Source organism: Papio anubis, chromosome 16 (assembly GCF_008728515.1).
Source record: "Papio anubis isolate 15944 chromosome 16, Panubis1.0, whole genome shotgun sequence".
Lineage (NCBI taxonomy): Eukaryota > Metazoa > Chordata > Mammalia > Primates > Cercopithecidae > Papio > Papio anubis.
The window spans coordinates 9,337,766-9,365,163 of NC_044991.1; the positions used below are offsets into that span (position 1 = coordinate 9,337,766).

The 27,398-nt window shown below is 55.0% G+C and overlaps 1 protein-coding gene across 3 annotated transcripts in view; it reads right to left on the reverse strand.

Annotated features, from left to right (window-relative positions):
* The window catches only part of ZC3H7B (zinc finger CCCH-type containing 7B), a 64,292-nt gene that overhangs the window by 8,339 nt on the left and 28,555 nt on the right, over positions 1–27,398 (reverse strand). For all 3 annotated transcript variants that reach the window (XM_021921598.2, XM_021921599.2, XM_003905600.5), the window contains 12 exons: positions 22,223–22,303; positions 20,704–20,760; positions 13,818–13,860; positions 12,944–13,134; positions 12,005–12,326; positions 10,972–11,030; positions 9,149–9,248; positions 8,205–8,366; positions 5,571–5,776; positions 3,611–3,711; positions 2,499–2,680; positions 144–229 (listed from right to left, as the gene is read on the reverse strand). In XM_021921598.2, coding sequence (XP_021777290.1) covers positions 144–229; positions 2,499–2,680; positions 3,611–3,711; positions 5,571–5,776; positions 8,205–8,366; positions 9,149–9,248; positions 10,972–11,030; positions 12,005–12,326; positions 12,944–13,134; positions 13,818–13,860; positions 20,704–20,760; positions 22,223–22,303 — 1,590 coding nt within the window. The remainder of the gene's footprint in view (positions 1–143; positions 230–2,498; positions 2,681–3,610; positions 3,712–5,570; positions 5,777–8,204; positions 8,367–9,148; positions 9,249–10,971; positions 11,031–12,004; positions 12,327–12,943; positions 13,135–13,817; positions 13,861–20,703; positions 20,761–22,222; positions 22,304–27,398) is intronic.

Here is a 27,398-nt window from a genome sequence, read left to right on the forward strand (position 1 = left end):
CTCCGGGCTGGGTGACAGAGCAAGACCCTGTCTCAAAATAAATATAATAAAATGAGACACCAACAGCTGAATGTGGTACATTACCCTGGATTTGGGGACAATTCACGAAATCTGAATAATGGCATAGTATCAGAAGGCCTTACCATGCTGCTGCTGGCCTTCCCCGCGTGCGCCTCCATCTGCTGCCAGTACTTCTTAGACTCCTGAACGATGTCTTCATGAGTCATGCCTGGGGAGGGTGGGGGCAGACACAGGCATCTTTCAAGGTGCTCAGCAAGGAGGGAGGCAGGGGGTCCACGAGGTGCCAGGGCCCCCCGAGGCTCAGCTGGAGGAGCCCTATTCCCAGTTAGCCCAGTCACAGTAAGACGTGGGGTGCAAAGGAATCACTGTCCATCTGCAAAATGGCAACGAAGACCTTCTCCAAGCCTCACTGGGAGTGAAAGAATTAAATGCAGCCAAGAGTGGGAAAATGCAGTAGAAGGATATTGGCTCTGTACTGTGGTGGGGAGTCCCCTGCTCCCATGCCATGCCAGTGACCCTGTCTCCTGGGCCGGTGACTCAGCACCCTTCCCTGACCCCCATCTCCCTCAGTGGGGCTGCAAGCCTAGTGCCTGCTTGGCAGCCCCTGGCCTCCCTGGCACTTAGGGTTCCATGCCTGCCCAGCCTGGCTCACCAGCTTGCCATGGTACCTTGGCTTTTTACTGCCAGTCCCCAAAGGGCAAATACCCCAGCCTGGTGGCATGGACCCCCCAGTCTGTCTCCCCACCAGCCTCAGACTGTTGCCACTGAGCCCGACCTTGGAGATCCAGCTCCCAGCTCTTCCATGAAGCCTGCCCTCTTTCCAACGCTCTCCATCTTTCTCACGTCTTTCCCACAACGGATGTGGCCTCCCACCTTGACCTATGGCCCCCTGCTCCACGACAGCCAATCATCATCGGTGTTTACTTGGGGCAAGACGCTGCACTTGACATCCAGTTTCTTGCTGATGATCCGCAAGTATGTATCTACAGGCCAGACCTTTCCTGTGAACTTCAGACCCTCACATCCGCTGCCTCCAACATCTCCACATGAAGTCCACCAGGCAGCTCAGACTTCCCACGTCCCACATTGAGCCTGAGCCGCTCCTCTTACAGCCTTCCCCCTCTTAGAACATAGTAGCCCCCTTCTTCTTGTTGCTCTGATCTTGGAGTCGACCTTGACACTCTCCTTTGTCTCATACTTCATATCTGGTCCATCAACAAATCTTGCTGGCTCCACCGTCAAAATACACCTAGAATCGAACTGCTTCTCCCACCTCCCGCATCACCACCCTGGCCTGAACCACCCTCCCCGATCTCCCGGCTTCTGCCCTTGCTCCTCGGTCTCCACCCAGCAGCCAGAGCGACTTTTGCAAAGTACTGATCAGATCATACAACTCCACCCACTTAAAACCCTCCTCCAGACACTGTAAATCATATTTAGAACAACCCCAATTTGTTCCTGTTTAAGGCCTAGAGACTCCTATATGCTCAGGCCTCTCCAACCTCTCAGGCTTCATTCCGCCTCTACTGACTAAGCTGCTCCACCCCCAGGGAAAATCCTTTCTGTGTGGAGCTTGCTCCTGCCTCAGAGCCTCAGTCTGGTCTCTCTTCCTGGAATGCACTCCCCGCGCTTCCCTGGTCAAAAGTCGCCTCCTCCGAGAGGCCTTCCCAGCCACCTTACCTAAAACACTCCCATCCCTGTGTCTATCTCTGTCCCATTGCTCAGCTTTATGTTCCTCATAATGCTGAGGCACACCTGAAATTCTACCACTGCATTTCCTCAACTCTAAGCAGACGCTGAGTACCATATTCTATACCCCCGCCCCACAAAATGCTGCTAATTAAATGATGACAGGCAGTGAGGGTAAATGTGCATCCTAGAACAGATGGAATACAGGGTTTAGTCACTTGTTTCTATATTGTCTGTCTGGCCTCCACTTACAAATGTAGGTTCTCTGAAACTGAGGGCCTCGACTAGACCATGGCTGAATGCCCTGACAAGAGAATGTGCTCAGTGAATCCCGGATGGGTGAGTGGGAGAACACCTTCCAGTCCCAGCAGCAGCTCTGCGAGGTAGAGGTGGGCTCCCCGTTTCCCAGATGAGCACTGGAGGCTCAGTGAGGAGCAGGGACTTGCTAGCGACCCCCCAGGGAGCAAGCAGAGGCGTCGCTGCAGGAGCCCAGGTGACTCCCTCCCCTCTCTGTGCTCCGTGGACGGTGCCTGCGAGGGGAAAAACCCAGATCTCCGAGCCTGGAAGTGTCCTGAGAGCAGAGCTTCTCTCCTCTGTGGTGCCTGGGACTCATCAGCTCCTCCAGAGAGCCCACCCCGCAGCCACCTCCCCTGAACCCTCCCGAAGTCCCCTCCAGCAACCAGGGGGCCCTGGCCTGTCACCCCCAGTCAGTCCTGCGCTCCCTTCACCTGCACTGCCTGCCCCTCACCTGAGTCACCCGCCCTCCACCTGCACCGCCTGCCCCTCACCTGAGTACTGCTGCAGCAGCCAGACCTTGAGCTCAATGAAGCTGTGGGCGAAGTGGCAGCTGTCCTCCCGCAGGCAGCCGTAGCGCACCTCGTGGCGGCACACGTCGAACTGGAAGTGCTCCTGGAACTGGCGGATCTTGGAGTACTTGAGGGAGGTGGAGCGGACGATGTGCACCAGGCACCTAGCGGGCAGGTGAGAGGGGCACGATGCAGTCCGCAGCCCCTCTGACCTTCTCTCCTGGTAGGGCCACCTTCCCAGTGCCAGGCTCTCCCTGGGCACCCCCTGATCTATGTACCAAGTCCAGACCATGGATGACACAGGAGGGCAGAAACGGGGCTCCTATGCTCAGGCATCCCTGGGCCTGGGTCCCAGCGCTGCTTTACTTCTGTCCCTCCCCTCAGGATTCAAAGCTGGAGCTGCCAGCAAGCAGAGGACACCACCCTCAGGTTTCCAACTTGATTCTACAGGGCTGGTCCTGCACCCTGAGGAACACTAACCAAGCATGTCCTCTGGGCCAGGAGTCTTAATTACCCTCACTGCAGCCTCAGGAGCCTAGAGCATCATCAACTTTACAGACGAGGAAACCCGGGCTTGGATGTAAGACAGGACTGGCCTAGGAACTGGACCCAGGTCTGTCTGACTGCAGGGCCTGGGCTCCATATGCACACTGAGGCAGAACCAAGGGGAACAAGAGGAAGAAAGGGGTGGCGCCAGACCTGACCCAGGCCTCCCCTCACTGCCTGATGCTGATGTCATGACATTGGAGGGTGCTGGGCTAGAGTCAGAGACGGGGCCCCCGGCTCGCTGTCTGCTGAGTAAGCTGAGTAAGCTACTTCCAAGCCTCAGCTTTTTCTTCTGTTCAACAGGGCCAGTAATTCCTCCTCATAGGACTGCTAAGATAATTAATACACCCAAGACAATGCTTGGAATATAGTAGATGTTCGATAAATGTGATTCGCATCCTTTCCAGGTGGAGGCTGGATTTGATTCCCAAATTCTGCCCCTTTCCTTGCACCCTAGGTCCACTCTTTCAGTTCAGTCTTTCCTCAGCCATCTGAGCTGACTCTCCAGTAGCCCCCAGGCCCCAGCCTGGGCTGAGCGTCCCACTCACTTGTTGTTGTAGAAGCTGTGCTTGGCAGCCAGGTTGGAGCAGACAGACGGAGAGTCCTTGGTGCCTTTGCTGATGATCCGGGGTTTACTGTCAAAGCAGATCTGCCCAGGGAGGGGAAGGGCTGGGACCTGGCATGGCCACCTGGGAAGGGGGTGAGCTGGGATCCCGCACAGCTACCTGGGGAAGGACAGCTGGGTCCCTGCAAGCCCTGCCCTGGGTCAGAGGAGTGAGGAAGGGAATCCCAGGGGCTGTGGCCTTGTCTCTCTGGTTCCAGCTCACAGGTGACCTGGGCCTTGGCTCCCTTCCTCGCCCTCCTCCCTCCCTCTGATCCCACCACTCCCAATGCCTGGGGCAGGGGGTTACTTCACGTCAAAAAAAAAGATAAAAAGGAATGGCAAGTGCTTTATGAACTATAGGCTGTCACCTGGCTATGAACTATGATTCTGAGGCCAATGCTCCCCGCAGGGGGTTGGCACAAGTCCTGACCTCAAAGAGTTGGGGGAAGGGCTGGTGGTGCCAGGGATGAGGGTTGGACTGAGCTGCAGCAAACCCTGCCAGCAGCCCGGACCTGGAGCCCTTGCTCTGCGGACACAGACGTGCCACTGCCCCTGCCCTCAACATGCTACGACTGGGTGGGGAGGCAAGGGCCAAGTTCACTCCGGAGGCCAAGTGGGGTTTTCAGGGACAGCTTTGGGGAGGGAATTAACAGCAGCTCAGTGGCGCTGCTGGAATCACAGTGCAGCTGAGAGGCTCCAAGCCCAGAAACACAGGACAGTGTCCTGTGGGGAGGGCACAGCCAGCTACAGGCAGGAAGTGCAATGGCCACTGAAGCCAGCAGGGCCGAGGGAAGGCATGTGGGGGAGGCCTGAGATGTGGGGCCGTGGACACGGCACTTGGAATCGCTGAGCAGTGCCAAATACATCATACCCACAACAAGGGATGAAGGGGAAGCCCTGGACAGGCCCTCAACCTGCCTGTGTCCTGGGGGCCTGGCTGTGGGGACCACCAGCGGCAGCTGGTGCTGGGAGGTGGACATGACTCCAGGGGCAGACTGCCCGGGTTTGAAGCTCAGTTCTGCATGGCACTGTCCATGTGGCTGAGGGCAGCTCCTCACTACCCTGAATCTCAGCCTCAACATCTGTAAAATGGGGATATCTGCCTGCCAGCACTGCCGTGACAATGGAAATGACTTCTTTTTTTTTCTTGAATAGGGTCTCACTCTGTCACCCAGGTTGGAGTGCAGTGGCTCGATCTTGGCTCACTGCAGCCTCTACCTCCTGGACTCAAGCAATCCTCCCACCTTAGCCTCCTGAGAAACTGGGACGAGAGGCGCATGCCACCAAGCCCAGATAATTTTCAACTTTTTTTTTGAGATAGAGTCTCAAGTGCAGTTGCGTGATCCTGGCTCACTGCAACCTTTGCCTCCCAGGTTCAAGTGATTCTCCTGCCTCAGCCTCCCAACTAGCTGGGACTACAGGCATGCACCACAACGCCCAGCTAATTTTTGTGTTTTTAGTAGAGACAGGGTTTCACCATGTTGGCCAGGCTGGTCTCAAACTCCTGACCTCAATTGATCTGCCCGCCTCAGCCTCCCAAAGTGCTGGGATGACAGGCGTGTGCCGCTGCACCAGGCTGGGAATGAGGAACAGAAACAACCACATGCCAAGCCCGGCCTGTGACCGGCTGTCAGGAAAGAGCAGGCATTAAGAGTTACGATTTTTCTTTCCAGCCTCAGTTTCTGCCTCTGCAAAATGAGGGGGCTGAATCAGATTTGGCCTCTAGCCAGACAGGATCCTAGGGCCCTGACTTACTGACCCTCCAGGACCTACTGGTTCTAAAGCCAGGCCTCCACAGCCCACTGGTTCCAGGGCTGACCTCCTATGGTGGTCCGTGCCAGGGAGCATCCCCGGCCCTGTCTGTGCCATGGCCTATGGGGTGGCAGTGGGTGGGCGGGCGGTACCTCGCAGAGGAAGGTGAAGATGCCCTGGTGCTCCTTCAGGAGCTTGGCGATGGTGAGGCTGCCACGCTTAACACCCCCCAGCGGGTCGAAGAGCAGGTCGCGGTTGAGGGTGCCCTTCCGCTCCTCGGTCCACACGTCAATCTCCTCCTGATGGTAGGCGAAGGTGCAGTTATCCCCGTACTTACAGTCCTGCTTGTTAATCATGTCTGCAAAGAGGCAACAGGACACACGTTCCGCCAGGCGGGGACAGAAGCCCGCAGCACCCTCGCCACCCTGCTGCGGCCTGCGGGGCTCTGGCCCCATGAGCCAGGCAGGGCTTGGCTCCACCCCAACACAGGTGACGCAGCGGCTGCTGCACCCCCAGCCAGGACTTGGCAGAGCTGGAAAATCCTTTCCAAATACCAGACCCCCTTCTGTACCCCAACACAGGTGACGCAGCGGCTGCTGCACCCCCGGCCAGGACTTGGCAGAGCTGGAAATTCCTTTCCAAACACCAGGCCCCGTTCTGCACTCCACACCTGCAGAGTACAGTAATCACTGCTGCCCCACTCACCCCACAGGACTGCTTTTGAAGAAGTAGACAAGTCTCTAAATAAATATAAGGGATTTTGTTTTTGTTCTTGTTTTTTTGAGATGGAGTTTCGCTCTTGTTGCCCAGGCTGAGTGCAATGGCATGATCTTGGCTCACCGCAACCTCCGCCTCCCGGGTTCAGGTGATTCTCCTGCCTCAGCCTCCGAGTAGCTGGGATTACAGGCACGTACCACCATGCCCGGCTAATTTTGTAATTTTAATAGAGACAGAGTTTCTCCATGTTGGTCAGGCTGGTCTCAAACTCCTGACCTCAGGTGATCTGCCCATCTCAGCCTCCCAAAGTGCTGGGATTACAGGCGTGAGCCACTGTGCCTGGCAAATACAAGGGATTTAAAAACAATTATTCACCAGGAAAATAACATGGCATGGTTAAGAGCATATACTCTGGCGTCAGACAGAATTGGGCTAGGATTCCGCATTACTCCCCAAGCCTCAGCTGTCTTTGCTATGAATGGAGGAGAATGGGTTGTTGGAATCAAGTGAGATAATACGTAAAGCTGGTGGGGGTGCTGGGCACAGTGGCTCATGCCTGTAATCCTAGGACTTTGGGAGGCTGAGACAGGAGAATTGCTTGAGGCAAGGAGTTCAAGACCAGCCTAGGCAACAAATTAAGACCCCATCTCTACAAAAAAAATAAAAATTAAAGAATAAGCTGGGTGTGGTGGCATGTGCCTGCAGTCTCAGCTACTCAGGAGGTTGAGGTGAGAAGAGACTTAAGCCCAGGAGGTTGAAGCTGCAGTGAGGTATAATAGCACCACTCACTTTAGCCGGAGCAACAGAGCAAGACCCTGTCTCATAAAACAAAAACAAAACAAAACAAAATTTCCGGGGGCTGGGCCATCTGGAGAGAGGAAAGGTGGCTCAGAACCTGGAGATCTGCCATTTCCTGGGGGTGGGACCTGTTTTTCTTTCTCCTCCTCCCACTCTAAGTCTGCCTTGTCTCATCCCTCTGCCAGGCTCTTGGCGTACAAGGACAAACAGGCCACAGACCTGGAGGAGTGGGGCAGATCCCTGGGTGGGAGTGGGGGTGATTACACGGGGAAGCACCGCAGAGAAGGGCTTCCCAAGATTCAGGCGGTGCTTGGAGAAGGAGCAGAGGACGACCAGGCTCAAAGGGCGCAGCGTGTGTGACGGAATCAGGGAGGGTCAGTGCCTTTGGGGAATGGTTAGAGCAGAGGGGTGAGGGGGTGGATGCGGGCACGTGTAGGCCTTGTTGCAGAATTTGGACTTCATCCCACTGGCAACGGGCAGTGGCTGATGGAGGCTTCAACCCAAGAGTGACATGTCCTTAGACCAGCCCGGCTGCTGGGAGGACGAGGAGCAAGTTTAGGAGGCCTGGGCAGGCCACAGCTAGGGGCCAGGTCAGGGGAGAGGCAGAGCCGTGGGTGCGCCCTCAAAGCCTCCGTTTCCTCCTCCAGAGCTGTGAGGCTGCAAGCTGACGGAATGAAAGGGCTACACTGGGAAGAGCTTAACGATTCGTGGCTATTCACACATTGCCGTACAGCGGGACCAAGGCGCTTGGCTGGGACCAGAAAGAAGCAAGTCAGGGACATGACGGATGTCCATTAAATACCAACCAGGCTGATGTGAGCCAGAAATGAGGACAGTGACAACAGAAGAGCGACAGAGAGCTCAGGTGGACGGAGCCCTTACCATGCGCCAGTCCTAAATGCTTCCTGTGGCTGCTGGGCATACCGCCCCGCAGCCCCTCAGGGCCCTACAGTGGTAAGAGAAGCCAGCTCCCTGTGAGTCATGTAGGCCCCTGCCACTCCAGAGCACAGGCCAGTGAGGGGCTCGGGGTCTGGCCAAATGTCCCAAATGTGTCCCGCCTGCCTCTGGAAGCTGCTCAGGGCAAGAGACGCTCATTGTGATGCAGAATTCCTCCCGCATGGGTCCCAGGAGCCTAGGCCCCAGCGTTCTCCTCCCATGCGGCTGTGAGGCCCACCCCTGTTCTGTTTACCGGTGATGGGGAGCAGAGAGGCGGCTGGGGGTGGAGGGGCTGAGCCCCAGCTGTGCTGCCGGCCCTGCTGCAGCCCACCCACCTTTGCACAGGTAGTAGGAGCCCACAAAGCTGGTCTTGGTGGGCCGGGGCCGGATCCGCTTCCAGGTCTGGTCCTCTGAGCTCCGGAGCCGGCCGAGCAGGATGTCCCGCTTGCACTTGTGCTCAAGGCCCTCACGGTAGGTGTAGTCGCCAGCCCGGGGGCCTATGGGCAGGGTGGACACACATGGTAATTCCGGAAGCAGAATTGAAGGGTGATGGCTGGCAAGCCCATGCGATCGGTAGGTATTGGCCCCCTCCTTATATACCTACCTCCCCTCTGAGGGCCTCCCACCAGCTCCCAGCACACCCTTCCTGGCTACTTGCTCCCTGGAGACCGGGGGGCCATGCTGGAGTAAAGCCCTCCAAGGAGCCCATTCTTGACACACGCCCCCTTTTTTTTGAGACAGAGTCTCGCTCAGTTACGCAGGCTGGAGTGCAGTAGTGTGATCTCAGCTCACTGCAACCTCCACCTTCCGGGTTTGAGCAATTCTCCTGCCTCAGCCTCCCGAGTAGCTGGGACTATAGGTGAGCACCATCAAGCCTGGCTACTTTTTGTATTCTCAGTAGAGACAGGGTTTCGCCATGGTGGCCAGGCTGATCTCAAACTCCTGACCTCAAGTGATCCGCCTACCTCGGCCTCACAAAGTGCTGGGATTACAGATGTGAGCCACCATGCCTGGCCTACCCATCCCCTTTCTACCACCGCCCTCACTCTCTAGTGAGTCTGACCATGTTAGTGTTTCTCTAGCAAGAACTGTGAAGACGGTGCCTGGCAGGGACAGACCCCAAACTCCTGCCCCTTTCCTTTTTTTGCCCCAGAGGGCCTTCTGTTTTCTGGCACTTATCTCCAACTGAGACACTGGGAATCTTTTGATCTGGGATCCCATGTTCCTGAGATTCCCAGTTCTCTGGGCAGAGGGGTGGAGTCTGCAGGTGAAATGTTACCTGTCTTGGGGTAGCAGAGCTGGCAGGCCTGCTTGAACTCGTGGGTGGCAGCCAAGGGGTTCTTGATGAGCAAGGCAGTGTTGGGCATGCAGGGCTCTGGCTGTGACAGGAGGAAGGAGGCCATTGTGGGCACTGGATGATGGCTGAGGCCACTGGGGCCAGCCTGGGCACCAGAAGGGGGGAGTGCCCTATGACCCCCCCTCCTACCCAAGAGCAAAACCACCACCCAGGACCCCTCCTCTTGCTCCACCCTCCCAGCCAGGGGAGCGCTTTGTAATGTGGTCCAAGAGTCTAGAATATCAGGACCGCCTTGGGAAGCCCCCAGGCTAGTGGGTGACCTGGGTCTTGGCTCTGAGCCTTTCTTTGAAGGCAAGCTGAATGTGAAAGCGTAGAAATGGGAGGGGCCGTGATTGCAGCCTGTGCTCATGCCCTCCGCCAATCCCCCAAGTCATCAGCAGATGGGGAGGAAGGCAAGACTCAGAGAGGTTAGGGAACTTCACCAGGACCACACAGCTAGTGTAGGTCAGAGTGCAGCATCCTCATCAAATGCCCTTTTTTTTTTTGAGATGGAGTTTTGCTCTTGTTGCCCAGGCTGGAGTGCAATGGCATGCTCTCAGCTCACTGCAACCTCCACCTCCCAGGTTCAAGCGATTTTCCTGCCTCAGCCTCCTGAGTAGCTGGGATTACAGGTGTCCGCCACCACACCCAGTTAATTTTTATATTTTTTTTTTTTTTTTTTTTTTTGAGACGGAGTCTCGCTGTGTCGCCCAGCCTGGAGTGCAGTGGCCGGATCTCAGCTCACTGCAAGCTCCACCTCCCGGGTTCGCGCCATTCTCCTGCCTCAGCCTCCTGAGTAGCTGGGACTACAGGCGCCCGCCACTTCGCCCGGCTAAGTTTTTGTATTTTTTAGTAGAGACGGGGTTTCACCGTGTCAGCCAGGATGGTCTTGATCTCCTGACCTCGTGATCCGCCCGTCTCGGCCTCCCAAAGTGCTGGGATTACAGGCTTGAGCCACCGCGCCCGGCCTAATTTTTATATTTTTAATAGAGACGGGGTTTCAAAATATTGGCCAGACTGGTCTCGAACTCCTGACCTCGTGATCCGCCTGCCTCGACCTCCCAAAGTGCTGGGATTATAGGCGTAAGCCACCACGCCCAGCCCTTCATCAGATGCTCTTTTATTTATTTATTTATTTATTTATTTATTTATTTATTTATTTAATTTTTTGAGATGGAGTCTTGCTCTGTCGCCCAGGCTGGAATGCAGTGGTGCAATCTTGGCTCACTGCAAGCTCCGCCTCCTGGGTTCACACCATTCTCCCACCTCAGCCTCCCGAGTAGCTGGGACTACAGGTGCGCACCACCACGCCCAGCTAATTTTTTGTATTTTTAGTAGAGACAGGGTTTCACCGTGTTAGCCAGGATGGTCTCTATCTCCTGACCTTGTGATCTGCCCGTCTCAGCCTCCCAAAGTGCTAGGATTACAGGTGTGGGCCACCACGCCCGGCCAAGATGCTCTTTTAAACTCAGGACCTGGCTGAGTCTGGAGACCAGGGATGCTACTAACCCTGGGGAAGTCACTTCACCCTCTGAGACTTGAGTTCTTCCACCAGACAAGGGCAATGGTGCCCTCTGTGTGCCTGCCCAGCACATGGCTTGGTGAGGAAGGACACGAGGTAACCATCTTTGATCCATCCACTCTGGGGGTGCCCTGCCATGGGGAATGCAGCACCTTACCCCGTGCAGACGGCTCATTCCCCGACTCTAGAACCCACAACCCCCAGCAGGGAATGAGAGGCCTGGATCCCCACTCCAGTCACTCACCGAGGGGGCTGGTTTCTGAGCACCGCTAGGGGGACGGTGGTCCTGTGAGTTGGTCTCCTCTGGGCAGGGAGAAGACATAGGGTCAGTGGCTCTGGCTCTGAGGCGTGAGGGGCCTTCCTAGGGCTTCCCCTTATGTGTTGCTAACTCAGAGAAGCCTCCAGGCCACACGTCCTCTCCCACTCCCGCTGAACCCCTGACTCTATCCTCTCCTGTCCACTACCCTGGGGCAAAGACGCCTCCCAGCCCGTGTGTCCACTCCTTGCTTAAACTTGCCAGGGCTTCCTGCTGCCCCTAGGAGAAAGCCCAAGTTCCTTAGCTTGCTCCCAGGTCCTTGGAGACCAAGGCCCCCACCCCAGCTGCTCTGCTCCTCAGCCAGCCCCGCGCCATGCTGTGCCAGGATAGTGCCCCTGCTTCCTCTGCCTGGCAGGCAGAGAACTTGAACTTTTCCTTCAAGACCCCGCCTTCAAGAGCTTTTCCTTCAAGACCACTTCCTCCAGGAAGCCTCCTTTGGCCCTGAGGCTGAGTGAATCCCCTCCATGCCCCCACTGTCCCGTTAAGTCCTCTCAGTCAAGTGCCCTGGGCTGTGTCCGACTGCCGAAAGCTAGCCCCACCAGGGCCCAGACAACCCGGCTTCCTCCCTGGGTCCCTGGCACCCAGCCCAGAGTGGTGCTGTGGGAGGCCATGACCTTGTGCCCCGCCCCCAGCCTCAGGATCATCCCATGGGATCTCACCAGCCTAGTGACCCAGGGTCCTGGGAGGCTGGGCAGGGAGCACCAGACTGGGAGTCTAGAGGCCTGGACTGTCGTAGCTCTCCTCTGCTTGATCTTGAAGAAGACACCCGCCCCTCAGGCCCAGCCCCACACTGTGCTGAGCACTGCAGAGGCAGCAGCGCAGAGACATGGCCCAGGATTGCTAAGGGGTAATGGGGACAAACAGATCTGTAACTCAACTCAACTCCACTCTCCAGGGACCAGAGACCACAGCACTGTGCAATCTGTCCAGGGAGGTTGAACGTGCCCACCTATGGCCTTACCCATGAAGGAGTCAGGTTTGTCCAGGGAGCCTCGTGTCGACCCAAAGCTGTCAAGCGCATCCAGTCGGGTCTCCGAGTACGGCAGCAGGTCCAGGGGGTCTAGCGTGGGGCCCGGGGGATCGAGGGCATCCAGCACAGAGGCGGCCAGCTTCTTGGAGGGGTCCATGACCAAGCCGAAGGAGGCGGGGGGCAGTGGGCTGGAGACAGGGATGGAGCCACCCACCACAGGTGGTAGCAGTGGGGTCCCGCCAGGGAACACGGGTATCAGCTGGGGCAATTCACTAGGCACGCCGCTGCCAGACAGGCCACCCTGGACCAGAGACTACGAGGCAGGGACAGAGGGAGGGGTCAGAGGAAAACAGGACTGCCCAGGCCTGGGCAGCATCAGGCACTTGGGGAAGCAAGGAGACCTGCACCCTGTCCCCTGGCTTCAGCCTGTCCCACGGGGGAGCAGTGCTCACTATGGTCCCTTCTGGCCAGACATTCTGGAGCTTCATTTTTTTTCTCTTTTTTTTGAGACGGAGTCTTGCTCCATTGCACAGGCTGGAGTGCAGTGGCGTGATCTTGGCTCACTGCAACCTCCGCCTCCCGGGTTCAAGCGATTCTCCGGCCTCAGCCTCCTGAGGAGCTGAGACCAGAGGCATGCGCCACCATGCCCGGCTAATTTTTGTATTTTTAGTGGAGACGGGGTTTCACCATGTTGGCCAGGCTGGTCTCGAATTCCTGACCTGAAGTGATCCGCCTGTCTTGGCCTCCCAAGGTGCTGGGATTACAGGCATGAGCCACCGTGCCCAGTCTGCAGCTTCATTTCTGTCCCTACTGAGGCCTCCTCCTGAGACACATGACATGAGCATGGGGACCTTCCCTCCACCCCTGGGACAATGGAGACACAGTGGGGAGAGGGACTCAGGGGAGCACAAGGAGGGCGGTGTGGCTCACCAGCGAGTCCAGGAGGGTGTCCAGCTCTGGGCCAAAGACGTCCCCATCTGAGAAGTCATCCAGGCTGTCGGTGCTGGGGAGGGTCCTGCTGCTGTCCAGCGGGGCCAGCAGGTCCAGAACATGAGGGAATAGGGGCATCGTGGGCGTGGAGGGGAGGAGGGCCGGGGAGGCTCGAGGGTCCACATAGCAGTCTGCGGTGGGGTGGGCAAGAGATGAAGGGGAGCACTGCTTGGTGGGGGTGGAGGAGGCATCCTGGGCCCCACGACGCTCACCCAATACCTTCCCTTCTTCCTTCAGCTCTTCCCAGGAGCCCTGCCTTCCCCATCGGCTGATCCCACTGGCAAATGCTCAGGGGGTGGTCAAGGAAAGCCACAGCCCCAGAGCTGGGAGGGGCCCTCAGTCCTATGATGTCAACCCTTGGCCCAGGCTCAATGCCTGAATGTCCACTATTGCTGCCTCCTTCCTCTGGGGTAAGCAATGCCCTCTCCAGGGGACACTCTTAAAAAGGCAACCTTTTCTGGAAGCCAATGAGGAAGAGGAGGGGAAAGGGCTTTGGAAGAGGCGGGATGTGCAGGCAGCCTGGAGTGAAGGCCATGGAACTGTTGCACCCAGCTAAGAGGCAGCACCCCCCTCTGCCAGGCTAGAGATGCCCTCCCCTCCCTGAGCAGGTCTGTGGCTCTCAACCCACTGTTTTCTCCCATGCCTCAGGGAGTATCAGGGTGGGGAACCCCTCGAAGGCCCTCTCGTCTACAGGGCTGGGATGGGGAGAGGACTTGACTCCCCTGACCTCTAGGGGACATCAGGGGTGGGGGGCTGAGTGCCCCCCAACCTGGGGCCTCAGTTTCCACTTGTTCCCTCATATCAGGGACATTACCTGTTTCGATGTCATCTATGGACCCCAATCCATTAGAAGTTCCCTGTGGGGAGAGGGCCACAATGGCTCTGTGGCTGGGAAGGCCCCGATCCCGGCACCCAGGACCAGCCCCTCCCCACATGACTATGCTGTTGACCCGGCACCCAGCAGCACTTAGAGTGCCAGGGGAGATTAAAGCCCTCACATGCAGCTGGGCGCGGTGGTTTATGCCTGTAATCCCAGCACTTTGGGAGGCCGAGGTGGGCGGATCACCTGAGGTCAGAAACTTGAGACCAGCGTGGCCAACATGGTGAAACCTTATCTCTACTAAAAATACAAAAATTAGTCGGGCATGGTGGCAGGAGCCTGTAACCCCAGCTACTTGGGAGGCTGAGGCAGGAGAATGGTTTGAACCCAGGAGGCGGAGGTTGCAGTGAGCTGAGATCATGCCACTATACTCCAGCCTGGGCAACTCCGCCTCAAAAAAAAAAAAAAAAAAAAAAAGTCAGGGCGTGGTGGCTCATGTCTGTAATCCCAGCACTTTGGGAGGCCAAGGTGGGCAGATCACCTGAGGTCAGGAGTTCGAGACCAGCCTGACCAATATGGAGAAACCCCGTCTCTCCTAAAAATACAAAATTAGCCGGGCGTGGTGGCACATGCCTGTAATCCCAGCTACTAGGGAGGCTGAGGCAGGAGAATCACTTGAACCCGGGAGGCAGAGGTTGTGGTGAGCCAAGATCGTGCCATTGCACTCCAGCCTGGGCAACAAGAGCGAAACTCCATCTCAAAAAAAAAAAAACAGCCCTCACACGTGCTGGGTCCTCACCCCTGTGGTGCCCAGCAAGGGGCTGGATGGGCCAGGAGGTGGGGGCATGGGATCAGTGAGTACCACAGCTGCCCCTCTGGGGAGGGGTGGTGAAGGGCAGGGAGGGAACCTCTGAGTCTTGGCTTCCACCTGCCACGGGGTGGGGTCCTCACCCTGGTGAAGGCGGCAAGGGTCATACCAAGCCCCCCATGCAGCACCACAGATGGCTTGCAGTTCAAAGACAAAAGTGCCCTCTCCCTGGGTCCCCAGGCTCTCCTCTCCCATGGTAGCCCCAGGTCCCCCAGGAAGCAGAGAAGGAGATGCAGCCCAGGTGGGATCCCACTGCCTTCCTGCTGGAGGGAAGCTGGGCCTGAGCAGGCTGGACAGCCTAGGCAAAGTTCCCCATCCACTCTGGGCCTGCTTCACTCACTGCTGGGGAAGGCTATCAGGATGAAATGACCTGCTATGTGTGAAAAGCTTAGAATAGGGCCTGGCACACAGGAGGTGCTTTGTAAGTGTTTTGTTTGTTTGTTTGTTTTGAGACAGAGTCTCGCTTTGTTGCCCAGGTTGAAGTGCAGTGGCATGATCTTGGCTCACTGCAACCTTCACCCCCCGGGTTTAAGCAATTCTCCTGCCTCAGCCTCCTGAGTAGCTGGAATTACAGGCGCCCGTCACCACACCTGACTAACTAATTTTTTTGTATTTTTATTTTGTATTTTTTATTTATTTATTTATTTTGAGATGGAGTTTTGCTCTTGTTGCCCAGGCTGGAGTGCAATGGTGCGATCTTGGCTCACCGAAACCTCTGCCTCCCAGGTTCAAGTGAATCTCCTGCCTCAGCCTCCCAAGCAGTTGGGATTACAGGCATGTGACACCACGCCTGGCTAATGTTTGTATTTTTAGAGACGGGGTTTCTCCATGTTTGTCAGGCTGGTCTCGAACTCCCAACCTTAGGTGATCCATCTGCCTCAGCCTCCCAAAGTGCTGGGATTACAGGCGTAAGCCACCGCACCCAGCCTTTTGTATTTTTAGTAGAGATGAGGTTTCGCCACGTTGCTCAGGCTGGTTTCAAACTCCTGAGCTCAGGCAATCCGCCTGCCTTCGCCTCCCAAAGTGCTGGGATTACAGGGGTGAGCCACCGCACCCACTTTTTTTTTTTTTTTTTTTTTTGAGATGGAGTCTTGCTCAGTCACCCAGGCTGGAGTGCAATGGTGTGATCTCAGCTCACTACAACCTCCGCCTCCGACATTCAAGTGATTCTCTAGTCTCGGCCTCCCGAGTAGCTGGGATTACAGGCACATGCCACCACGCCCAGCTAATTTTTGAATTTTTTTTTTTTTTGAGACAGAGTTTCGCTCTGTCGCCCAGGCTGGAGTACAGTGGCGTGATCTCGGTTCACTGCAAGCTCCGCCTCCCAGGTTCACGCCATTTTCCTGCCTCAGCCTCCTGAGTAGCTGGGACTACAGGCACCCGCCACCATGCCCGGTTAATTTTTTGTATTTTTTAGTAGAGATGGGGTTTCACTGTATTAGCCAGGATGGTCTGGATCTCCTGACCTCGTGATCCGCCTGCCTCGGCCTCCCAGAGTGCTGGGATTACAGGCGTGAGCCACCGCGCCCAGCCAATTTTTGAATTTTTTAGTAGAGACAGGGTTTCACCATGTTGGCCAGGTTGATCTCAAACTCCTGACTTCAAATGATCCACCCGCCTCGGCCTCCCAATGTGCTGAGATTACAGGCGTGAGCCATCATGCCTGGCCTGTGTTTATTAGATGCACAGCATAAGTTCCTGAGTCCCAGCTATCAGGAAACTGGCCTGGGAGAGCCGGTGTTTTATTCACCAGCTCCCACGCTCCGAAATTCAGGCCGTGGTGCATCCTTCCCTGTCCTGACAACCTCCCCTTTTTCTCTGAGTCCTTCACAGTCCAGTTCAAGTCCTGCTTCCCTGGTGAGGCCCTGGGGGGCCCCGCCCTTTCTGTGTCCCCACAGAGGGCCAGATGGAGGACCAGATTCCACCACTAGCCTTCTTTTCCCAGGACCAGCAGCCACAGGACCAGGAGCTAGATTCATCCAGCATCCTGCCTCATGCCAGCCCAGGCCAGCATCTCACACCCACTGTGGGGTTTAGCCCTCGGTCCAGGCGCCCTGCGAGGTAGCATCCCATGGCATGGAAATGTCAGCCCAGAAAGTTGCCATGCACAGATCAGAGCAGGGCTGTCTGATCCACGAGCCTGCCCTGAGTCTGTCCCCTGGAATTGTACACTCCCCCACCCACACCTGCACCAACACCCTGCACCTCCTTCCCACACCTGAGCCTGCCATGGAGCACATGGCAAATGTGTGCACTTCAGTCTCTGGAGTGTTTGCTCACCACAGATTGGCTGCCAAACCAAGGCCGCCATGCTGGATCACAGAGCTGCTATCCTCATGGTAAGTACATAAAGTTGTTTTTTTTTTTTTTTTTGAGATGGAGTCTCGCTCTGTCACCCAGGCTGGAGTGCAGTGGCACGATCTCGGCTCACAGAACACTCCGCCTCCCGGGTTGGTACCATTCCCCTGCCTCAGCCTCCCGAGCAGCTGGGACTACAGGCGCCCGCCAGCACGCCCGGCTAATTTTTTTTGTATTTTTAGTAGAGACGAGGTTTCATTGTGTTAGCCAGGATGGTCTCGATCTCCTGGCCTTGTGATCCGCCTGCCTCAGCCTCCCAAAGTGCTGGGATTACAGGCGTAAGCCACCGCGCCCGGCACATAAAATCTTTGAGGGAAAAGAGAGGTACCAGATGAACACCTCTAGGGAAAGCGGTGATTCTCCCTGCTAGGTCCTGCCCATGGCTCCCAGGCCATACAGGACAAAGTCACCTTCTCAGCCCTCCTGCCCATGCCATCAACTCAGCCTGCCAGGCTCACTCCTCCTGCCCTTCTGCATGGCACTCCTTCTGGTGACATCCGTTTAGCAGCAAAGGTCTATGGAGCTCTATCTCTCCTGCAGACGCCCTGCTGGGAGCTTTCACACTGACCCATTGTAATTCTACAACCTCCACAAAAATAGCAGGTACTGGACCCCTGTGAAAGAGAAGGAAGCTAAGGCTCTGAGAGGTGGAGTGGCCTGCGTAGATAAGGAGCAGGCTCAGGATCTGAGCCAAAGCACGTCCCACTGCAGAGCCCAGGCTATTCTGAGCCCCATGGGAGGAACTGGTCTTGTGGTCTGGGGTGTCTGTCGCCCTTGCTGCTTAGCCTTTGCGCAGGCTGTGTCCCTGGTCATGAGTGCCGTTTCCCCCCTCTCCAGCTCTCCCTTCCTCTTAGTCTTGCTTCCCTGGCTCGCTGAAGCCCTCTCCCACCAAGGCTGCCTTGGGCTCTCTGTTCCTGGAACTCACAGCCCTCCTTGCATCTTGCTCCCCACGCTGCCAGAGGCAGCTCTTGCACAGACTCTGTCTTGTAGGGCCTCTGCCTGGCTCCTAGGTCATAAGAAGCTCCCTGAGGGCACAGCCTGGACCATCCCCACTTCCAGGTGCACATGTGGAATGACCAGCCGGCTGAACGAATACGGTGCTCATGGTGGAGAACCTACAAGGACCCCTGCAGCCTGCATTTACCTGTGTCTGTGCACAACTGACAGAAGGCCAGGGGCTCTGGCTGGGACACCACCTTGCCCTCATGTGTCCTAGGGCCACTCTGTGTGTGCACGTGCACATGTGTGTACCATGTTGGGCAAACTGAGTTCATGAGGCAGGGTCTCAACTGGTCCTCTCCACTGTGGGCTTCTTAGAGCCCTCCCGAACCATGCCCCACCTGACCTCTATGAACGTGCAGGAGGAGCCCAGAAAGATTGCAGGGATGGGTGAACGGCCTGGCTGGGACCGGGAGTGCCTGGTGCCAGGTATGGCGCCATCTGTGGTCATCTGGCTGCAGACTGAGCAGGGCTTTGAGGCCTGGCCCTGGAGAGCTGGGCATTCAGCCCATATTTGCTGTGGCCCCCTGGCCACAGTCATCAGTCATTCAACAAATATCTTTTGAGCATCTGCTGTGCCTGCCCAGCCCCAGCTCCGCTTGCTGTGATGAGAAGCTACCTCAGTGCTCTATTCCCAGTGTCTGAACTGACACTGGGTACAAAGCAGTACTCAATAAACACCTTCTGAATCAATGAATAGAATGAATGCTGCCTCCCTTCAATGCCTTCCCAATGCTAAGACTGAGCTTCTCACCAGGGCCCAAGCGGTCTGGCTTATATCTCCTGTTCCAGGACCCCCAGGGGGCTGCCTGCCTTGGCGTTGGTTCCTCCCACACTCTGAGCTCCTCCAGGCCTCAGGGTCTTTGTAAACACCTTCCCCCGGTCTGGAATGCTGTTTCACCTGCACACCTACCCCTAACTCTTCAACCTTCTGGTCTCAGCTTAAATGTCACTAAATCCTGTCTAAATCAGGCCTCCCAGTTGCAATGGCTCAGGTCTCCCCACACTCTGCCTTCAGAGTCTTCATCACGGTTTGTAACCAGAAATGATCTGGCTAATGTCCTAATGTCCATCCTGGACTGTGTGAGCTCTTTGAAGGCAGGGAACAGATTTGTTTTGTTCATCACATACCCAACCCCAAGCTCAGTGCTTGGCCCATACTGGGTAAACTTAGACAAATCACTTCTCATTCATTTAGTGTTTCCTCTTTGGAGCACCTGGTATGTGCCAGGCCTAATAATTTCTTTTGTTTTTGAGATGGAGTCTTGTTCTGTCTCTCAGGCTGGAGTGTAATGGCGTGATCTCGGCTTACTGCAAACTGAGCCTCCTGGGTTCAAGTGATTCTCCTGCCTCATCCTCCCAAGTAGCTGGAACTACAGGTGCACGCCACCACGCCCGGCTAATTTTTGTATTTTTAGTTGAGATAGGGTTTCACCATATTGGCCAGGCTGGTCTTTAACTCCCAAAATTAACTGATCACCCACCTCAGCCTCCCAAAGTGCTGGGATTACAGGCATGAGCCACCGTGCCTGGCACACATACCGTGAGTGCTACAAAGGCAGATCATCACCTGCCTCCTTTGCAGGCTGGGAGGCCCCTGAGGGCAAGGACGCAGCTCTCTCAGGCCCAGGGCCAAGAGTGTTTTGTGGGCCTCCTTGTGGAATGAATGAAAGAAAGTGCTGCAAAGCTCTGGAGGAGGGAGGCCTGCTGCTACCTCGCTGTGTGACACTGGCCCTGTCCCCGCCCCACTCTGTGCCTCAGTTTCCCTTAACGTACAAGGTGGCAGGACCTCGGGTTCCATCAGTGCTCTTATAGCCCATCCCTCACTTTCCAGAAAGCCTCGAAGTCTACCTGAGCAGCTCCTGTGTGGTGAGTGGGGGGCAGGGGTCTTAGTCATGTGCCAGGCCCTGCCCCACCTCCCAGGATGAGCCAGGCCTGACGGGGGCGCACAAGTGTCTTGGCCCTTAGGAGGAGTCCCTAGCTCGGGACAGCACAGCAGCTCTCCGCCGTGACTGCCCACTTCATTTCCTGCTGGGTCCCATGTGCCGGGTTATCAAGCACTTTCCTCCCTTGTTTCTGTTGAGGGATGGTTCGCATTTCAGAACGTGGACTCTGAAGGACCTGCCCAAGGCTGCAGGGCCCAGCTGGGCTCTTCCTTGTCAGAATCCTCAGTCTCAGCTGCCCCTCCCCAGCAGAGTCACCAAGTCAGGGAGAGCAGGATGGGTGTCAGCAGGGGCATGCCCTTGAGCTGGGCTTTGAAAAGCAAAGAGCTAGAGAAAGGCAGGGTGGGGAAGAAGAAGACATTCGAGGCCCAGGGGACTGAACCTGCAGAAAGGCTGGTGAGAAAAAAAGCAACACAGCAGGAAATGTGGGGCGGGAGGCAGAAGGAAGGCACGTGGGACCAGGTGCCCAGACTGTGTCCTGGCCAGGGTCCATGAGTAAGGCTGCCCCCAGTGGCTCCCCGGCAATGACCCCTCCCTGCCAACAGCAGCCATGGCCTGTCCCCACACCCTGCCCCCGTGGTCATGGGAGGCACCTCCTGGGGAGGCGGAGGCCCCTGGACCTGCTGCCTGAGGTCATTTATACCCAGAGAGAGTGAATCCAAACCTCTCGTAATGGATAAATCAAGACACGTTGGCTCAGCCCCAATCCTACCTGGTCTGCCACGCCAGCCGCAGTGCCATTACTGAGCAGAGAAAAGGTTTCCAATTCCTGCCAGAGATTGGAGAGAGGTGGGCAGAGGTAAAGATTCTGAAAAGATGCTCAAGGTCCCCTTAGCCGGGGCAGGAAAGAAGCCCTGACACAGGCAGCTGGGGTCTGCAGTGTCCCCTGAGAGTCCCTGTCCCCAGGCCTGCCGGAAATCACCTGCTCTGTCTCTCTGGGTCAGATTCTGGGGTTTTCTTCCTCCAACCTTGACCTGGGCAGAGGACCTCCCTGCACACCTCTGCTGTGTGTCATGCACCATGCTAGACACCGTCTCCAATATTCTATCTTTTTATTTATTTGTTAATTTTTAAAATTGTTTTCTGAGACAGAATCTCACTTTGTCCCATAGGCTGGAGTGCAGGGGTGTGATCTCGGCTCCCTGCAGCCTTGACCTCTGGGGTTCATGTGATCCTCCCACCTCAGTCTCCCAAGTAGCTGAGACTACAGGCGTGCACTACCACACCAGGCTAATTTTTGTACTTTTTGGAGAGATATGGTTTTGCCATGTTGCCCAGGTTGGTCTTGAACTCCTGAGCTCAAGCAAACTGCCTACCTCAGCTTCCCAAAGTACTATGATTATAGGCATGAACCACTGCGCCCGGCCCATTCTCTCTCTTTTTTTTTTGAGACGGAGTTTTACTCTTGTTGCCCAGGCTGGAGTGCAATGGCGCGATCTTAGCTCACTGCAACTTCTGCCTCCCAGGTTCAAGTGATTCTCCTGCCTCAGCCTCCTGGGTAGCTGGGATTACAGGCATGCACCACCACACCTGGTTAATTTTTGTATTTTTAGTAGAGATGGGGTTTCTCCATATTGATCAGGCTGGTCTCGAACTCCTGACCTCAGGTGATCTGCCCGTCTCGACCTCCCAAAGTGCTGGGATTACAGGTGTGAGGCACCGCACCCGGCCCATCCATTCTCTCTTTTTAATCCTCCCATGAGCCCTCTGGGGTGGGCATAAATTATCTCCATCCTCCGGGTGAGGAAACCAAGGTGGAAAGAGATGAACTAACTTGCTCAAGGTCACAGCAGAGACTCGAGTCACGAGTTTTCCCATGTGCAGCCTCCTGGCCCTTGGCAGGTGCCAAATGAATCTGTGTGGATCTGAACCAGCCAAACGGATACCAACACTTCAAATTTGCACCATATGGGGGTTATTTTAGAACATAATGCTGAAGGACGCCAGTGTCAACTCAGGCCACCTCCAGGTGATTAAAGTCAGCCAGCGCAGGGAGGGAGTGGTTTTCAACAGCTGGAGTCTAAGGTGAGCTAGAAGCGGTGGCTGCTATCTCCTTTTCTGAAAGGTTCCGGGGCTTTCAGCCAACAGACAAGGAAGATCACCTGCTGTCGCTCCCCTCTGTCCTAACCTGGCCCTGGCCACCCTCACCCACCTTCTCCACGGTGCCTGGTCCCTCGCTTCAGACCTCCTCACATCCACACCGACCCTCCCAGGGTCCCGAGCCCACCTACCTGGGGCCTCTTATATGCCTTGCGAACTCGCAACCCCAGTTTCTGGGCCAGCTCTTGACCAAGCTGAGTCACGCTTTCATCCTGCAGAGGACAAGACACAGGGTGGTGGGTCAGTCTGCCCGGGCTCACAAAGCCGTGCTCCTGGACACCTGTGCAGCCCTACGGGGGGAGGTCATGGTCACCCCATGTTACAGATGAGAAAGTGAGGCCCCAGGAGGTGACCCTGGCTTGACCAAGTCACACAGCTAATGAGTGGTGGCACCAGAACCACCACCCCATGCTTCTGTTTTTCCTTTTATTTGGGGGTAGAAAATGAATGATTTTGTTTTTATTTTAATATAGTCTTTCTATTTCTAAAATTTAGCAAGTGACAGTGTCACCGTAGAAGGGAAGAATGTTACAGGGAGAGCAAGTGCTCCCTGGGTCTCCCCCTTCTCCCCAGGTCTTTCCAGGAGGGAATCACACTCTGCTGGGCTGATGTGTTTCCTTAGCGCTCTTTTCTAGGAATACATGAATGCAGACCTATAAAGAATGCTGAGTTCTGGCCAGGCTCAGTGGCTCATGCCTGTAATCCCAGCACGTTGGGAGGCCGAGGCAGGGAGGATCGCTTGAGGTCAGGAGTTCGAGACCAGCCTGGCCAACATGGTGAAAACCTGTCTCTACTAAAAATACAAAAAATAGCCGGGTGTGGTGGTGCGCGCCTGTAATCCCAGCTACCCAGGAGGCTGAAGCAGGAGAATTGCTTGGACCAGGGAGGCGGAGGTTGCCGAGATCACACCACTGCACTCCAGCCTGGGCAACAGTGAGACTTCGTCTCCAAAAACAATTTAAAAATAAAATAAGGCCGGGCGCGGTAGCTCAAGCCTGTAATCCCAGCACTTTGGGAGGCCGAGACGGGTGGATCACAAGGTCAGGAGATCGAGACCATCCTGGCAAACACGGTGAAACCCCGTCTCTACTAAAAAATACAAAAAACTAGCCGGGCGAGGTGGCGGGCACCTGTAATCCCAGCTACTACTCGGAGGCTGAGGCAGGAGAATGGTGTAAACCCGGGAGGCGGAGCATGCAGTGAGCTGAGATCTGGCCACTGCACTCCAGCCTGGGCGACAGAGCGAGACTCCGTCTCAAAAAAAATAAATAAATAAATAAATAAAAATAAAAAAAATAAAAAAATAAATAAATAAATAAATAAAATTAAATAAAATTAAATTAAATTAAAAAAAAAAGAATGCTTAGTTCTGGCCGGGCACGGTGGCTCATGCCTGTAATCCCAGCACTTTGGGAGGCTGAGGTGGGCGGATCACCTGAGGTCAGGAGTTCAAGACCAGCCTGGCCAACATGGTGAAACCCCGTCTCTACTAAAAATAGAAAAATTAGCCGGGCATGGTGGCGGGTGCCTGTAATCCCAGCTATTCAGGAGGTTGAGGCAGGAGAATCACTTGAATTCAAGAGGCAGTGGTTGCAGTGAGCTGAGATCATGCCACTGCACTCCAGCCTGGACAACAGAGCAATACCCTATCTAAAAAAAAAAAAAGCTTAGTTTTGTTTTGTGGGGATTTGGGGATTGTCTCTTTCTTTTTTGTTTTGTTTTTTTGAGATGGAGTCTTGCTCTGTCCCCCAGGCTGGAGTGCAATGGCGTGATCTCAGCTCACTACAGCCTTTGCCTCCTGGGTTCAAGAGATTCTCCTGCCTCAGCCTTCCGCGTAGCTGGGATTACAGGCATGTGCCACCATGCCCAGTTAATTTTTTTTTTTTTTTTTGTATTTTAGTAGAGACGGGGTTTCACCATGTTGGCCAGGCTGGTCTTGAACTCCTGACCTCAAGTGATCCACCCGCCTCGGCCTCCCAAAATGTTGGGATTACAAGCGTGAGCCACTGTGCCTGGCTGTCTCTTTCTTTTTTTAAACAGGAATGAGGTCACATTATATAGTTCTACAACTTGTTTCTAAAACCAAACAACGTCCTGCAACCCTCAGCAAGTGAGGATACATAGATGAGGCACAGGGTTGTAAGGCCCAAAGGAGCCAGGGCGTGGAAAGCTTGCAACAGTGCCTGGACCACACTTAGTGACCACTGGACAGCAACCATCCTTCCTTCCCTTCCCAGGCTGTAATACAGAACATGCATTACATGCCAAGCATGAGTGAGGGGCAAAGGATACCCCAGCGAACAGGGCAGATGGGCCCAGGCCTCATGGAGATTCCAATCCAAAGTGGGAGATCAGTCAGTGAACAAAGAAACAGGTGGCTACAAACTGGGGTCCAGGCACAAAGGGGCAAGGAAGGCACTGACATCTGGGCATGTGTCTACCTCCTACCTCACTGACAAGCTCCTGGAGGCCAGGGCCTGGGTTGGAGTCATCTGTGGTCCCCAGTGCCCAGCATGGAGCAGGGGCTCGGTCAGTGTTTGCCCAACAAAGATTGGGAAAAGAGAGAGTTCCCTCAAGCAGAGCCAGGAGCCCTTAGTTACTTTCTCCTGGCCATTTACTAACCCTAACTGGGTCCCGGCTCCTTTCTATCCCCTGTGGTGGGGATGAAAGCTGCTTTGTCCTCCTCATGAGTAAGTACCAGTGAGACCTGGGTGTGGATCTATTGTGGACATTCTAAAATGCTATATGGATCAGGGGACTATGGTCATACAGAAAGGCTGTTTTTTGTTTTTTTTTTTTAATAGACAAGCTCTTGCTTTGTCAAACTCAGGTTGAAGTGCAATGGCGCAATCACAGCTCACTGCAACCTCCACCTCTTGGGCTCAAGCGATCCTCCCACCTCAGCCTCCTGAGTAGCTGAGATCTCAGGTGCATGCCGTCATGCCCAGCTAATTTTTAAAAATTTTTTTGTAGAAACGGGGTCTTGCTATGTTGCTCAGGCTGGTTGCAAACTCCTGAGCTCAAGTGATCCTCCCACCTTGGCCTGCCACAGTGCTGAGATTACAGGCATGAGCCACTGTGTCTGGCCAAGAAAGATTCTTAATTGTGAACTAAACAGAATTAGAGAAACAAGAATAATAAGCAATAAGCATGATAACACAAATGTGTTCTGAACACTTACTGTGTCTGGCCATTGTGCTAACTGCCCTATACGATTTTCATATTCTATCCTTGGCACAGCCCTAGGATGCACGGTCATCACCCCATTTTACAGGGGTGCAAACCAAGGCTTAGAAAAGCTAAGCCATGGCCAAGGTCACATAACTAGTAGGTGACAGACCCAAGATTAGAACCCAAACCCAGGCCAGCTCTCTAGCATCACTGTGCACACTGCCTGTCCTCTGCTCTGCCCACCCAAATCCTTCTTGCCACTTTCTGTCCTACTCAATCCAGGGAGCCTTCCAGGATTCTGGTCACTCTTTTCCTTTCCACCCTTCCTGGGTAGCATTAACCCTTCCCCAACTTCTTTCACATCCATTATTTCAGGGATAAAGTAGGAAGGGGATCGTGTAGATGTGGAACTGATGTGCAGAGATGGGAAGTGCTTCTTCACACTCATGCTGAGAGTCACAGGTGGAGCCAGGTTTAGACCCCAGCTGCTTTCATTTGTCTCCAGTGGGCTGTGGGACCCTGTGGGGCATAGATCTGTGGTCCAGGGCCACCTCACAGGCTCTCTATTCATAATTTCTCATTGTTTCTTCCCCACCTAGTGACAGCTATGACAGCAAGACCTCAGCTTTATTTATTTATTTATTTTATTTATTGAGACAGAGTCTCACTCTGCTGCCCAAGCTGGAGTGTAGTGGCGTGATCTCAGCTCAATGCAACCTCCATCTCCTGTGTTCAAGCAATTCTCCTGCCTCAGCCTCCCAAGTAGCTGGGACCATAGGTGTGCACCACCATGCCTGCATAACTTTTTTTTTTTTTTTTGAGACGGAGTCTTGCTGTGTCGCCCGGGCTGGAGTGCAGTGGCCGGATCTCAGCTCACTGCAAGCTCCGCCTCCCAGGTTTACGCCATTCTCCTGCCTCAGCCTCCCGAGTAGCTGGGACTACAGGCGCCTGCCACCTCGCCCAGCTAGTTTTTTGTATTTTTTAGTAGAGACGGGGTTTCACGGTGTTAGCCAGGATGGTCTCGATCTCCTGACCTTGTGATCCGCCCGTCTCGGCCTCCCAAAGTGCTGGGATTACAGGCTTGAGCCACCGCGCCCGGCCGTAACTTTTTTTCTTTGAGACGGAGTCTCACTCAGTCGCCAGGCTGGAGTGCAGTGTCATGATCACGGCTCACTGCAACCTCCGCCTCCCAGCTTCAAGCGATTCTCCTGCCTCAGCCTCCTGAGTAGCTGGGACTACAGGTACACGCCACGGCGCCTGGCTAACTTTTATATTTTTAGTAGAGACAGGGTTTCACCATGTTGGCCAGGATGGTCTCAATCTCTTGACCTCGTGATCTGCCCACCTCGGCCTCCCGAAGTGCTGGGATTACAGGCATGAGGCACTGCACCTGGCCGAGGTCACCCTTTTACTCCTCATGTCAGTTATGTGCTCCTTCAGTGCAGAGGTTAAAAGCACTGACTCTAGAATCAGACTGCCTGGGTTCAAGTCTTAGCTCTGCCACCTACTGGCTGTTATGATCTTGGGTAAGTCAGTTTTGTCTTTTCTTTTGTTTTGTTTGAGATAGAGTCTTGTTCTGTTGTCCAGGCTGGAGTGCAGTGGCGCAATCTCAGCTCACTACAACCTCTGCCTCCTGGGTTCACACCATTCTCCTGCTTCAGCCTCCCGAGTAGCTGGGATTACAGGTGCCCGCCATCACATCTGGCTACTTTTGTATTTTTAGTAGAGACGGGATTTCACCATGTTAGCCAGGCTGGTCTCAAACTCCTGACCTCGTGATCCACCCGCTTCAGCCTCCCAAAGTGCCGAGATTACAGGTGTGAGCCACCATGCCTGGGCTTTTTTTTTTTTTTTTTTTTTTTGTTTCCTTGAGATGGAGTCTCGCTCTGTTGCTCAGGCTGGAGTGCAGTGGTGCGTCTGTCTCACTGCAACTTCTGCCTCGGGTTCAGCAATTCTCCTGCCTCAGCCTCCCAAGTAGCTGGGATTACAGGTGTGCATCACCACACCCAGCTAATTTTTGTATTTTTAGTAGAGATGGGGTTTCGCCATGTTGGCGAGGCTGGTCTCAAACTCCTGACCTCGGGTGATCCATGCACCTCAGCCCCTCAAAGTGCTGGGATTACAGGCATGAGCACC